A 15,043-nucleotide genomic window follows, 5' to 3' on the forward strand; every position below is an offset into this window, starting at 1 on the left:
CGCTAAGGTAAATTTCTTTTAAAGTCAAAATACCCTTTTTGTTTTCATTTCTTTTGGAAGGTTCAAGTCCTTGTTAGAGAAGCCAGACCTCCCCAAACCGCACAATACGCACGTTGTGTTTAGAAAGCAACTCTGTTTTGACAATTGACTCACTGAGGAGACGTTTGCACAAGGGTCATGCGCTAGATTGTAGTAAAAGCATGTATTTGAACCGAACCCCGGCGTAACATCTACTTTCGCTCGGAAAAGATGTGACTTGTTCCTGAGGGAAAGCAGAAAACATAATCCGTTCATCTAAATTTGGTGGCGGTGCCAGCCATCACTCCCTCTCCTCTTCGCGTCTCTGCTCTCACTTTCATCAACATCGCGCTCCGCGCAGCACGTGCCGGTTACGCACTCTCTCAGTCCACACCGCCGAGCGTCTTGGACTCTATAATATGTCACGGACGTTTGGGACACTCTTGAAATGACCGAACTACGGGCACGACTTTGAATTCATCTCTCACGGACCGGCTCCGCGCTCCTCCCCAAAGAACCGGAATCAGCGTCGCGCTCCGGAGAGGGAAAACCGGGCATGTCGTTTACTTCTAAACATTTCTGCTGTGTGCTTAGACAGGATTTGTCAGGAAAACTTGAGTTATGGCATGCGTTGGGCTTTTTTGTTCCGCTGGGTGTATTACAAAACTTTTGAGTAATTAATTCGCACGTTAGCGTCTCACCATGAAGTGCTCATTGTCCAGTTACGATTTAAGATGAAAACTGAGCTATCAGTGTGGAGTCAGGGCTTTAATAGATGTGTCTTTGTGATTAGCGATAGTGACCTTAACTTAACAGTAATAACATGTAGACGCGCTCTTTAAAGCTTTTCAACTGTTTCACCTGAGTAAGCCACGGTTATTCACTTGCAGGTTGTTAGAATGAGCATTTCGTCTTTTAAAGGGATTAATTGTCTTTAATTAGTTGTCTAATTGAGCTAAATGTGTTTATCAGCAAAATAATAGAGTAAGTTTTACTGTATATTAGAGATCGTTTTATAACAGTATTCACACTTTTCTACTTAATCAGTTAACATCGAGTCCACAGATACATTCTAGTAGGTCTCTAAAAATAGCTGCTTTTTATGGTTATTTGCCTAAATTATTTAACTTTGTATGTAACATATTCATTCTTAAATGAAGTGTCGATATATTTAATTTGTCAAGATTAGATTGAATTTAAATTTAATGGTGATCTTTGCGACTAAACTGTTTAGGGAAAAGTATTATTATTTTTATTATTAATGCAAAATCACAGTATGAATTATTAATATTGCATACATTTTAATTATATTATTAATTATAATATTGTATTTTTATTGTAGTATGACATATGTAGGACACTTAAACGAATACAAATAATCATTTTCGGTCATTAGGGGATTAAAAAAAACAATATCGGTCAATCTCTGCTGTATGTGTTGCACTAGTTTGCCTGTGTCAACACTATAATGTTGGGTAGCCCTTCAAATAACGGAGGCATTAGGATGCTGGCCCCCCCTGCAGCCAGTGATGACAGGCGGGTCGAGTTTGTGGCTCTCACAGCAGTTCACACCGAAAGAAGCGAGCCGTCGACCCCAGAGCGCGGACACCCGTCTCACCGCACCGGCTTACTGGGCACACCGCTGCCGGTGCCACCGGGCCCGAGGGCGACCCCTTCTGCCTCCAGCAAACGCTACAGAAAGTTACAGAACTGCCTGTACAACGTGCTCGAGAGACCCAGAGGATGGGCATTCATCTATCATGCCTTCATGTAAGTCACCCACAATTTTGAGATTCACTTTCTCAGTTTTTCTTTTCCAGAGTCTTAAGCTAAGCAAGAAGCATGTTGATAAATCACCTCAGAGAAACGGTTAATGACTGCAACGTAATTTGCTCACACAAATGGCCCACCTGCCACGCACACGCTCACCTGGAGTCAGCGGTGGTCTCTAATTCTGAACAAGCTGAGTCGAGATATTTTCCTATTAGGTGACCCTTCCAATAGACCATATCATTTCAGCATCAGCCAAGATTGATTTTCATCTCTCACAATTGGATTAAATTCCCATGCTGCATTCTTTCAACAAATCAAGTTTGCTTGAATGGGAGAGCGGCCGTTTGACATTTACAGATGCGTTGAAACTCGGTTGAAATCGTAAAATGCTTTGGGATGTTCTAATACAGCACATTATTAAATGTTTTATTCATTGTTGCTCGTCGTGTTGCCAACTAAAAGGGATGAGTATTTAGCAAGAGATGTAGAGCAAGTGCTCCGCCATGCTAACTTTGACACTTGTTTATTCAAAGTTAGTTATTAGCCCACTTCTCTTTGCTTGAGAGTCCTGAATGGTCCCTATTCTAAGATAATCCACTATATCATTGTATTTGACTGGTCAGAAGTTGTTCCCTGCAGGCAATCACATCAGAGTTCATTTATGGATGTCTGTGACTATAATTTTAGCCATGTGCAATGGAGGCAGATGTACAGTATGTTGTCTTTTAATTTAGTGTTTCTTTCTTGAAGTGTAATTTCTTTTTAAGAAGGCCCTTGTTGACCACCGTTTTTATCCTTTCAATGAGTACAGTGAGCTGTTAAAGGGGAGAGATAGACATCAACTGCATTCCCTTATAGTTTGAGCGCAGAATGGAGCTTATCAGAGTTTTTCATACCTCCGCCTGTCATTCATCTCTCTCACTCAAAAGCACAACACAGAATTAATTCACTGGTCTCCTAATGAGTGCTTTTGGTTTTCAGGCCTAATCTAATTGCAAATTCCAAAATAACTCGTAATCGCACGGCTTCAGGGTAAACAATTCGAGTTTGATTTTTTTAAAATATATATATATATATATATATATATTGATTATTTGAACTAATATGTGGTGCGAATTACATTATTAATCTTTCTGCACTTTAAAGTCAACATGATTTTCACTTTTACTACTGTTACATGACGTATTTCCAAGTGAAACAGGATATTCAGTGAGAGAAATGTAGGGTGGGATTTGATTTTATCCACCATGATTAGCACGTGGAAAGTGGGCGTTGGATATCAGAATGGAGCCAGACAGAATGTGATTTTCCTAAAACAAGACCAGGGGTCTGGTTCACCAAAAAAAAAAAAAAAAGTTTATAAAATAAATTGTGAGAAGTGAGAAGTTCGTACGAATATTCCTAGGTGCAGTTCTTGAGAACGTCTTCATTTTTAATTATAGGTTTAATTTTGGACGCACCTGACGGCCGTTTTTTAATGTTAAGTATGTGAAGTGTGAGTCTAAAGGTCATTAAAGTTCCTATATGAAATCTAGGCTCATCAAACGTTTCTGCAAGTGGACGTATTACGTGAAGTACCTTTATACCTATTATCATAAACTTGAAAAATGTGTCTTGTCACTCTTGGTCAACCTGCTAAAAGAGCTTTCCCTTTGTCCATAAAGAGAAGATCTGGTCTGGCGTGTTTCACCCCAGTGTAGTTTAAACAAGTATAACGGTCTCTAAGCCACTGCCACTATTTGTTTACACCATCTATGTTGAGCACTCTCTTCTTCCTCTCTCTCTCTCCTCTCTTCTCTCTCTTTTACTCTTTCTCTCTTTCACCCACACACTCACACTTACTAAATGCACATAGAGCCTATATATATAATTAATACACTACCAGTCAAAAGTTTTTGATTAAGATTTTTTAATGTTTTTTTTAAAGAAGATTCTTTGCTCACCCAAAATACAGCAATTATGAAAAAATATTAAATAATTTTTCTATTTAAAATAACTGTTTTCTCTTTGAATATATTTTAAAATGTAATTTATTTCTGTGATTTCAAAAAATTTTAGCATCATGACCCCAGTCACATGATCCTTCAGAAATCATTCTAATATTATGATTTGCTGCTCAAAAACATTTTATTATTATTATTATTATGTTGAAAGGTTTCTTTGATGAATAGAAAGTTCAGAAGAATAGCATTTATCTGAAATAGAAATCTTTTATAACATTATAAATGTCTTTATCATCGCTTTTGTTCAATTTAAAGCATCCTTGATAAATAGAAGTATTCATTTCCATAATTTCTTTCCCCCCAAAAAAGCTTTTTATTTCAGATAAACACTGATATTTGGATCTTTCTATTAATCAAAGAATCATAAAAACATTTACTCAACTGTTTTAAATATTGATAATAACAATAATAAAAATATTTCTTGAACAAATCAGCATATTAGAATGATTTCGGAAGGATCGTCTGAGACTGAAAACTGAGTAATGATGTTCAAAATGTAGCTTTGATCACAGGAATAAATTAAATTTAAAAATATATTTAAATAGAAAGCAGTTATTTTAAATAGTAAAAATATTTAAAATTTGTACAGTTTTTGCGGTGCTTTGGATCAAATAAATGCAGGTTTGGTGAGCAAAAGAGACTTCTTAAAAAAAAACATTAAAAATCTTACTGTTTAGAAACATTTGACTGGTAGTGTATATAAGGTAAACACCAAATTTGACATTTTTACCAGTTCATGATCTTAGTCAGAAATCATGGGATTAATCGCAATTATTTATTAAACTGGGTTTAAACAGATAAAAAATAAAAAATAAAATAATCAAACAGTACTCCACTTTCTGTGCCTAATGGAAAGCTCACTGTATAAATTGGTCTTTATATATGAAAAATGTATATTAGTCTCTGTATTTTAGGAGGGTCGTATTTGGGGCTCCATATACTATTATCTGTCCTGTGACAGGTTTGGTGCAGCTACGCTACGCACAGAGTAAATTCTTAAATTCAAACTTTTTTTTTACTTTCTGTATTGGCGTAGATACTTCATTTGCATTTATGGCAGATTAGTTGACAGTTCTTTTACTTTAGGAAATAATTATAGCACTCTGCATAAGAGCTCTTGAACACTTGAGCACTCTGAGCAACACAGTAAATATGTAGATGAGCATTCTTATAATAATACATTGACTCTCTGTCCTATGAATGAAATACAGTGAGGAGTTATTAACAGTACCTGACGTGTCAAGGTTATGGCTCTCAAGTTTCAGACACCCAGTGTCTAATTTTCTGTTTCTATTAGCGCCTGGGCATGTGGCTTTTGGATGTTGTAAATTCTGTCAATGTATGGCATTAGTTTCTGAGTTTACCTTCTATATGCCATTCGAGAACAACTATTAACATGAGCATCAATGCAAATGGATGTCTGATTGATTATTTAGTGTTTATTCATGGCCATGACAAATACAAGTTAATTGCTAGTAGCTGTACTTCAGCCAGAGTCTCTTAAATGTCTGAATTAGCCCAGTTTTAATGGGAACTTTAACTGTAGATTAGAAACCATACTGCATGGCTCAGGGAAATGAAGTAGCACATTGATCATTAAGTTGAGACTGCGATTAAGCAAGGGTTATAATGCCTTGATCGCTTAATTAGCTCTGCCCTGTGAGGCTGCTGGAGGCAATGTGTTTCTCCCATGGTACTGTGTTTTTGCCACAACTGTTGTGTAGAGCTTCTCAAACAAGCTTTTTCATTCTGAACACTCTGTCTCTCTCTGAAACCCAACAGTCAGATGGCTTTCTCACAGATTTGAAACATGCAGTCTTAATTGCTAGGGAATTATGTGAGATTGTCAATATTTTGACTCAGCAGTAGAAAGCTTGTGTCTAATGGACAATTTGGATGGGATTAGCTTTCTAACCGACATTTGACTTAATAACAGGAGAGTGTTTCCTCAAAATATTGGATGAGAAAAAAATTTGTAGTAAAAAACAACAACAGCGCCAGTATTACAAAATATAATGTTAAAAAGTTTAATCACTTGTTTTTCTAAAGAAACTCTGTCCAGCAGCAGCACTAGCAAGTAAAGTTAAAGTGGGAGTCTGCTCTTGTCTTCCCTGAGCCCATTGACTTTTAACAGACCCACTAAAGCATGCAGTAGGTTTGGTGGGGGGTAATTGAGAATAAATGGGTGAAAGTCATGTGAGAGTAGGCAGTGCCTCCGTTGCGATTTGATTGGATATGACTGGTTATGTTAGGCTGTGATTGGTTCGTGCTATAAATCCCACCTATTGTGTTCATGAACAATATAATACAATATAATGGCGTTAATAGGAAGACTAGTTTAAAAAAGTAAGTGACACTTAGATACACACTTAGATATAACCACTTTGTTATGTCAAAATATAACTTAAAATGGCATGAAAACATGATCTGTGGGAGTTTTTAGTGAGTAATCAGCTTGGTGAAATTTTAATTAATACTTACTGAGCTCTGATGACGGATAATTAAATAATTAAAAAATAGTTTAAAGTAAACTATTAAAAAGAATAGCTGAACATAAGTTCACAAATAAAATATATTGTTTAAATTGTTAATACCTTGTACGACAGCACATAAAAAAAAACACACTTGAAATATTTAAAAAAATAAAATGGAAATATTTTGACAATAAAGTCACAATTCTGAGAATAATGTTGAAATGTTTTGAGAATAAAGTCAAAAAGCAACAAAGCACAACATATTTTGATTACTGGGTGGCTGATGCGCTACAAATAATGAATGGAAAACATTAAATATTATTTCCAATTATTTACTGTATTATACCGTAAATAAAACAGCTTGTGAATAGCCACTTATATACCTCAGAAAAGACGTTTTGCGTAGTAGGTGGTGGAATTTTCACAAAGAAAACAGTGTAATTTAAAGAATGTCTCATTGTAATCAAAAAGATTGCGTTCTGTCCTGCCACATTAAAGAGTGATAAAACACATTATTGCAAGACACATTGTTTGTATTTCGCTATAAAACTGACAGATTTTGAAAACTGAGACCTTTTTTTATATTAAAAAGTACCAAAAGCACAAAGCTTATTGCTATTATTGGATGGCTGGCGCACTACAAATGGGCCTAATGAATGCAGTCGAAGATGTGAAATATTATTTCCAAGCATACTGTCCCTCCAAGTCCACATGGTATGATTTCTACTAATAATTCCAGATACATTAAAATACATTTCGGTGGCCTGGTAACTTCTCTCGGTGCTCTCAATCATTTGCATACGCAGACTATACTCTTAAAAAATTATAACTTTAATTGCTACCATTTAATTCTCATAATTTCAACTTTATTCTCGAAACATTTAGACTTTATTCTCAAAACATAAAGACTTTATTTCTCATGCTTTCGATTTTATTCTTGAATTATTTCGACTTTATCTTCGAAATTTCAACTTTATTTTTCATACTTTAGACTTTATTCTCGAAACATTTCGATTTTATTCTCGAAATATTAAGACTTTGTTTCTTGTACTTTCGACTTTATTCTCGAAACATTTCGACTTTATTCTCGAAACATTTTGACTCTATTTTTTAAATATTACAACTTTATTCTCAAAATGTTTCTACTTTATTTCTCGTAATTTCATTTTTATTCTCGTAATTTCGACTTTATTCTCAAATAATTACAACTTTAATCTCAAAATTTTAGATTTTTTATTTTTTTTTAATGAATAAAAGGCAGTCATAACCTTATTTTAATAAATGTAAAATGCTTAAAAGGACTAACTTGTTGAGATTCATACTTGGCTTTCATAAATAGAATATTGATATTCTCGAAACATTACAACTTTATTTCTCAAAATGTTGATTTCATTTTTTAAAAATTCCGACTTTATTCTCGAAATTTCAACTTTATTTTTGAAACATTTCGACTTTATACTCGAAACATAGCGACTTTATTCTCTAAATCTTTTGACTTTATTGTCAAATTTCGACTTTATTCTCGAAACATTTCAACTTTATTCTCGAAACACTTCGACTTTATTCTCCAAATTTCGACTTTTTTCTCAAAACATTTCGCCTTTATTCTCAACATTTCAACTTCATTCTCGAAACATATAGATTTTATTTCTCATAATTTTGACTTATTCTCAAAATTTTTCGATTTAATTTCTCCTAATTTCGACTTTATTCTCCTAATTTCGACTTTAGTCTCAAAATATTTTAAGTTTATTTCTCATATATTTTTATGTGGCACTAAAACGCTGTCGGAACCTTCAGTTATTATTTTAATAAATGTAAAATGCTTAAAAAGATTAACTTGATTAGATTAATTCTTGGCTTCAATAAATAGAATATTGATTACATTGTTATTTGTTAAGTGACAGTTGTGAGCATCCAGTATTTATTTATTTGTACCATGATAGAATGTCATTATTACCACTATAACTTATTTTACCCAGAAGGATGAAGCTTCACAAGGCAGCATGACAAGAAGAAAATGAAATTCAATTAGGTGGGAAAAAATGTAGGTAATGTGCTCTGTGACTTTTATAGATCTTTTGATTCGGATGGATTGAAGGCACAAATGACATTACTGTCAAACTTTTACCTTCTTTAAGGAAAATACTGAGGGACAAAATGCATTTTGTCCACTCACTTGGGTGAAAATGAAGCCATTACACACAAATCATCCAGAAAGGACACCTGCTGCTGTTCCTGGCACAAATTCTTTCACTTGTGACACTGAGCCATTGCTAGGACACGAGAGAAACCTTTGACACTTAGAAGTTATACACAAATGGCTGGTAGCCTGTAAAATGTTTAAAAGGATTGTTTTTCTATCACCCCCGCGCTCAACCCAGATTAAGTTGTCTTGTCAGAGGGTAAACTTACAAGCTATCAGAGTGTTGACGTGACGTTTGCTAGAGATGGGGGTCAAAGGTGAACACATGTAATGTACATGAGCACATGCCTAGGATGCAGCTGGAGTTTTAGTAGGCCGAAGCTGACCTTTGGTTGCATCCGTTTTCCATAGCACCACATATAGAAAATCACATGCTGTTTTCAACATGCCCCGAGCAAACACAAGGGCTTTCAAGCTTCACAGCGGTTCTTGGACTGTAAATGGGGGCAACGGTGCCAGGAGTTGTTAAACAGTCTCAGACTGAAGAGGTGAACAGCAGTGATTACAGTGGAAAACATCTTCATCCCCTGAACAGCCCCCAAGTCACGCTTCAACCTCACCCTACAAATTAAGCAATAATTGAGCACTCGTTTTGTTAAATGACTTTCTTGTTTATAAATGACTTTAGGATTAACGAAACATCTTTGCGGCTTAATATAATAAAGATGGTATTGCACAAAGGAAATGGATGTAGCCAAAAGAGAAGGATGTTATGGAGGTGAGAGAAGCGAGGGAAAAGTGAACAGGCCTGCATTTTTATCTCCTTTAGGATTCAGTCATGTTTTGCAGTTTTACCCATTCTTTAACTTTAAGTAGTCAGCCAGAAATAACAGCTTGTCCAGAACTGGTGCTCGGTCCCTCAAAGTGCTGTACACTTGAGTTTGAGTGAATAAATATATAACAAAAATTGCGCTCCCTCGGCACAAACGTGTAGCCTCGCACTGTGGAATTGCGTGTGTAAGAAATGCTTTTGTGCTCGTAGTGCTGTTGCGCTGTTCAATAATGCATTTTTGTGCTTTTAAAAAAATTACACAGCGATCATAAATCCAACGGGGATAGGACCCTCCTCTCGCGGGAAGGTCATTGATTTTTTTTTTCTTCTGTGGTGGCCGTGACCTTGTCGAGTCTAGCTGCTGACCAGCGGGGCCACTGGGATTTTTAGGATATGCTGCATTAAGGATGCCAAGATTTGTACAGTGGATTTGTAGCAAAAAGATTTGTAGGCCCTAGACAAACCACAGATTGTTTGTCCTGTCCACCTCTGGATGACAAGGCAATGATTTAATACACATGCTTTAGTAGGCTTTTAAACATAATGATGGCAGACACTTTTCCAGTAAGCAGGGCGGTTATGATAAAGTGTGTTGAGTGATACCTTGAACTGTGTTTCCAGCTTGGAGTTGCCTTTAGTGGTGTTTAGTGAGATGTTTCTGTTGGATTTTAAGTTTAGTTTAGTTTGATATGGTTAGCTTTTTCTTTTGTTTTGTTTTTGTTTTTATTGAACTATTTATTTGTTTATTTTTATTTAGTTTTTCTTTTTTGTTTGATTTTGATTTTTTTATTTAATTTTGGTTGTGTTTATTTTTTTCTGTTTTTAGTTTTTGTTTTGTTTTATTTAGATTTTTTATTCTGTTAAGTGTTGTTTTTTTTGTTTTGTCTATTTTATTGTTTAATTATTTAATTTAATTTCATTTTTTATTTGTTTTTTTGTTTTGTTTTTTTAGTTTGATATGTTTAGCTTTTTCTTTTGGTTATTGGTTTGGTTATCTATTTTATTGAGATTGAGATTTTTGGTTTTGTTTAGATTTTGTTTATTATTATTTTGTTTGTTTGTTTGTTTAGATTTTTTGTTTTAGTTTGATATGTTTAGCTTTTTCTTTTATTTTGTTTTTGGCTTATTTTTATTTATTTTTTAGTTGTGTTTAGTTATTTTTCTTATTTTAATTATCTATTTAGTTTTTTGGTTTTTTTGTTCTGATTTTGTTTTTTTTTATATAAAATTTTTATTTTATTTCATTTTATTATTTTATTTTATTTTGTTTTTATTTTTTGTTTTATTTTAGCTTGATATGTTTACCTTGTTCTTTTCTTTTGGCTTTGTATTTATTGAACTATTTGTTTATTTTATTTTGTATTTCGGTTTTGTTTTATTTTATTTTTATTTTTTGTTTGTTTGTTGTTTTTTATTTTTTTATTGTGTTATTTTGTTTGTTGGTTATGTTTAGATTTTGTTCTATTTTATTTGATTTTATTATTTGTTTTGTTTGTTTAGCTTTTTCTTTTCTTTTGTTTTTGTTTTTATGTAACTATTTATAAGTTTATGTTTAGTTTTTTTCTATTTTATTTAGTTTGTTTTGTTTTGTTTTATTTTTTATTTTCTTTCATTTTATGGTTTTATTTATTTATTTATTTATTTTTTATTTTAGTTTGATATGTTTTCTTTTTTCTTGTTATTATTTAACTATTTATTTGTTTGTTTATTCTATTATTTATTTTGGCTGTATTTGTTTTTATCTATTTTTTTATTTGTTTTTTTATTTATTTTATTTTTATTTTCATTCATTTCATTTTTATTTTCTTTCATTTTAATATTTTATTTAGTTTTTATTTGTTTTGTTTTTTCTATTTTAGTTTGATATTTTTAGCCTTTTCTTTTCTTTTCTTTCTTTTTTTACTATTTATTTGTTTATTTATTTATTTAGTTTAACTTATTTTTTATTTTATTTTGGCTGTATTTAGTTTATTTATTTATTTATTTAGTTAGTTTTGTTTAGATTTTTTTGTTGTGAAAAATAAGACATCAGCCTTTAGCTACTAACTTTATTTGTGTATATATAGGACTTCAATATTGACACCCGATATTGACATTTTTTTTATCGATACCCAACTTTGATCTTTGACAATTTTCTACCTGCAGTTTTTTTTTATTTTCCTCACCATGCCTTTTAACTTGGTGACTTTTATTTTAATTTTTTGCATGTTGCATACTGTACCTATGTATTGACTGCAGTAGATAATTATCAATCATATTTCAGACTTTTACAACATGGGCTAAGACAATATGTTTAAATCCTCATTATTTATAGATGAAGGATTGAGATGGATGCATCTTCCAAAGTACACTTCATTTACACAAAACAGGAGATGAATGAAAATTCATCTGACGTTGTCCAGAATTAAAGCTAGTTAGTCTATTAGAATGACTGCTAGTGTTGCTTCAGTACCCGTGTTTTTTATTGAAAATCAAGTGGTGTTCCATCACAGTACCAAAATTGTTTATTGAATATAACTTTGTACTCAGCATATTCATTTATCCTGCTCATGACTGCAGTGTTGCTTGTTTCCCATTAGCCAGTTTTATTGGTTAGCGTCAGTGAAGTGTGTAAATTCTGCCCCATTAAAAACAGCCAATATTTATTTAGCTATCACTCTCCATTCCATGATATGCTTCAGCAGTGTATTATCTCTTCTTCTCACACCACCTTTAATTTCCGCACAGGCTACAGCACTCCCTCTCATGCCCATGCAGTGGCTATCCACTCATTTGACTAGTGGTAATAAGGTGAATTAGGTGGAAGAAGAGGAAATGCCTTCTGAGTCCTTCTGCTAAGTGCTAGTTGAGGGCACATTCAGGATTGATTGTTAAGTACTTGTGAGTGGACTATAGCCTCAGGTCTTTGGCTCAGGTCTTTAAGTCTCAGTAGGATGGTCCAGTCCTTCCAGGATAAAACACAGACATGCATCTGTTTTTTTTTTTTTTTTTTTTTTTCAAATCAGATGAGCTAGTTTTGTGTTGTTTTGTACAATTTATTCAGAATTTTGTCTGAGGTGCTTCATAATGTTGTGTTTGTTTGTTTTAGTGTTGTCTTTTTGTTGTTGTTGATTTTTTTGTTCAGTTTTGTGTTATTTATTTATGTATTTATTTATTTATTTTCATGTTTAATCTTGTTTAGTTGTTTGTTTTGGTTTATTTTTCCATTTTGTTTAATGTTTCCATGTTTCATCTTTTGCTTTCTTTCTTTATTTGTTTTGGTTTCTTTCAGTTAGTTTTGTCATTTTGTTTTGTTTTGTTTTGTTGTCATGTTCCATCTAGTTTAATTGTTTGTTTTAGTTTATTTTCATTTTGTTTATTTTTTTATGTTTCATCTACTTTATTATCTATTTATTTATTTTTTGTTTGTTGAATTTATTTATTTTTTTGGTCATGTTTTTTTATTGTTTGTCTTGTTATTGTTTGTCTTAATTTTTCGGTTTCTTCCTTTGCTTTTGTTTTATTGTTTTCTTATATTTTGTTTTACAATTTTTTTTGACATGTTTCATCTAGTTTAATTGCTTTGGTTTATTTCCATTTTGCTTATTTTTTATGTTTCATCTACTTTATTTTTATGATCTATTTATTTGTTTGTTTGTTTGTTGGATTTCTTCATTTTTATTTGTTTGTTTTGGTATTTTCATTCTTGTTGATTTTTGTTTTCTTTTGCTTTCTTTCTTTATTTGTTTTGGTTTCTTTCAGTTAGTTTTTTTATTGTCATGTTCCATCTAGTTTAATTGTTTGTTTTGGTTTATTTTCATTTTGTTTATTTTTTTATGTTTCATCTACTTTATTATCTATTTATTTATTTCTTGTTTGTTGAATTTCTTTTCTTTTTTTTCGGTCATGTTTTTTATTGTTTGTTTGTTTGTTTGTTTTGTTGATTTGTTTGTTTAATTTTTTAATTTGTTTTGGTTTCTTTCTTTACTTTTGTTTTATTTTTTATTTAATTTTGTTTTTTATTTTTTATGTTTCATCTACTTTATTTCTATTAGTTATTTATTGTTTGTTTGTTGGATTTCTTTTTGGGTTTTTTGGTCATGTTTTGTTTTTTAAATTGTCTTGTCTTGTTTGTTTGTTCAGTTATTGTCATTTTTGTTAAAATGGTGTGTTTTATTTTTGTTTTTTAAATGTAATTGTTTGTTTTGGTCTTTTTTTAAACTTAGTTTATTTGTATTATCTATTTATTTATTTTGTTTGTTGGATTTCTTTCATTTTGTGTTTTGTTGTTGTTGTTGGTCATGTTTTCATTGTTTGTTTGTTTGTTTCTTTTTTGTATTATAATTTTTTGTTGTTGTTTTTATTTATTTTAGTTACTTTTTTAAAACTTAGTTTATTTGTATTATCTATTTATTTATTTTGTTTGTTGGATTTCTTTCTTTTTGTGTTTTTTGTTGTTGTTGTTTTTGGTCATTTTTTTTCTTTGTTTGTTTTGGTATTATATTTTTTGCTGTTGTTTTTATTTATTTGTTTGTTTTGGTTAGTTTCAGTTAGTTTTGTTTTATTTTATTTTATGATGTTTTGTTTTATTTGTTTAATTTTTTCATGTTTCATCTAGTTTATTTTTATTATCCATTTATTACTTTTTTTGTTTGTTAGATTTCTTTCTTTTTTTGATAATGTTTTGTTTTTTAAATAGTTTGTTTTGGTTTGTTTCCATTTTGTTTAATTTGTTCATGTTTTATCTAGTTCATTTTTATTGGTTTATTTGGATTTTTTTTTGGTCAAGTTTTATTTAATTTTTTTTTTTTTTTAAGTTTTGTTTTTGTGTTGTTTTATGTTACAAAACATTTAACTCTCAGAAGGTGGAGCTCCGTTTTACAGTGGTGCTGTTATTTTCTCAGTCACAGACTGAAGGCTGTTGCTCAGCAGATTGAGTTAAATGAGGTGTGTAGGGAATGCTCTCTTTATCTGCATTAGTTCACATTGTTTATTAAGGCTTTGAGTGACTTCATTATGTCTCATCCTTAGAGGAACTACTTACTAAGGAAGCTGAAGGTTACTGCTCTTATGAAAGATGTGCTTATTTCTTTTTTAATTTTTCCTAGAAAAGTAAAACAATAATTAAGCAAAATATGAGATTAGCATTACGCTAATTGGATTTTATTAGAGTGGAGGAAGTGATTATCCAGGATCACTCTCGCAGCCTGTAGATGTTTGGGTGTAGAGATGCACCGATCCGTATCGGCCGATCACTTGCGCGTTTTGTCAGTAAAGCCGGTTCTGTAATCAGCGGTAAATGCCATCAGGTGCGTGATTTCACGTTGAGCCGTATATACTACACACAGCCGTTGTTCACTGACGAGCTGCGCACTTTCACACTGATAATGAACATTGATTTGCGCAGCTCGTCGGTAAACAACGGCTGTGTGTAGTATATACGGCTCAACGTGAAATCACGCACCTGATGGCATTTACCGCTGATTACAGAACCGGCTTTACTGACAAAACGCGCAAGCATTATCGGCCGATTCGGATCGGTGCATCCCTATTTGGGTGGCAGGTCACTGTAGTCCAATATACATTCAAGAAATGTGAAAGAAAGTTTGCCATTTCCAGTCAAGACCAAACATGCATGGGGTCTGGCCTCCTTCAATGAATGTTGCATCCCTAGATTTCACACAGTCCCTCCTCACATCTGTGGCAGTGCCTGCTGACACTGAACTGATGTCTCATTCAATACCCTGTCACATTCTGTACATGGCGAAGCATCCAGCTGGCACTACCGGCTTTACTCAGGTTCCTGATAAATTTATAC

At 32.5% G+C, this 15,043-nt stretch overlaps 1 protein-coding gene across 1 annotated transcript in view; it reads left to right on the forward strand.

Moving 5' to 3' along the window:
- Window positions 1–1,222: 1,222 nt before the first annotated feature.
- Window positions 1,223–15,043, forward strand: part of LOC141289955 (potassium voltage-gated channel subfamily KQT member 4) — a 75,485-nt gene continuing 61,664 nt past the window's right edge. The window contains exon 1 of the mRNA XM_073822149.1: window positions 1,223–1,788. Coding sequence (XP_073678250.1) covers window positions 1,487–1,788 — 302 coding nt within the window. The 5' untranslated portion in view covers window positions 1,223–1,486. The remainder of the gene's footprint in view (window positions 1,789–15,043) is intronic.

Source organism: Garra rufa, chromosome 17 (genome assembly GCF_049309525.1).
Source record: "Garra rufa chromosome 17, GarRuf1.0, whole genome shotgun sequence".
NCBI classification, from domain to species: domain Eukaryota; kingdom Metazoa; phylum Chordata; class Actinopteri; order Cypriniformes; family Cyprinidae; genus Garra; species Garra rufa.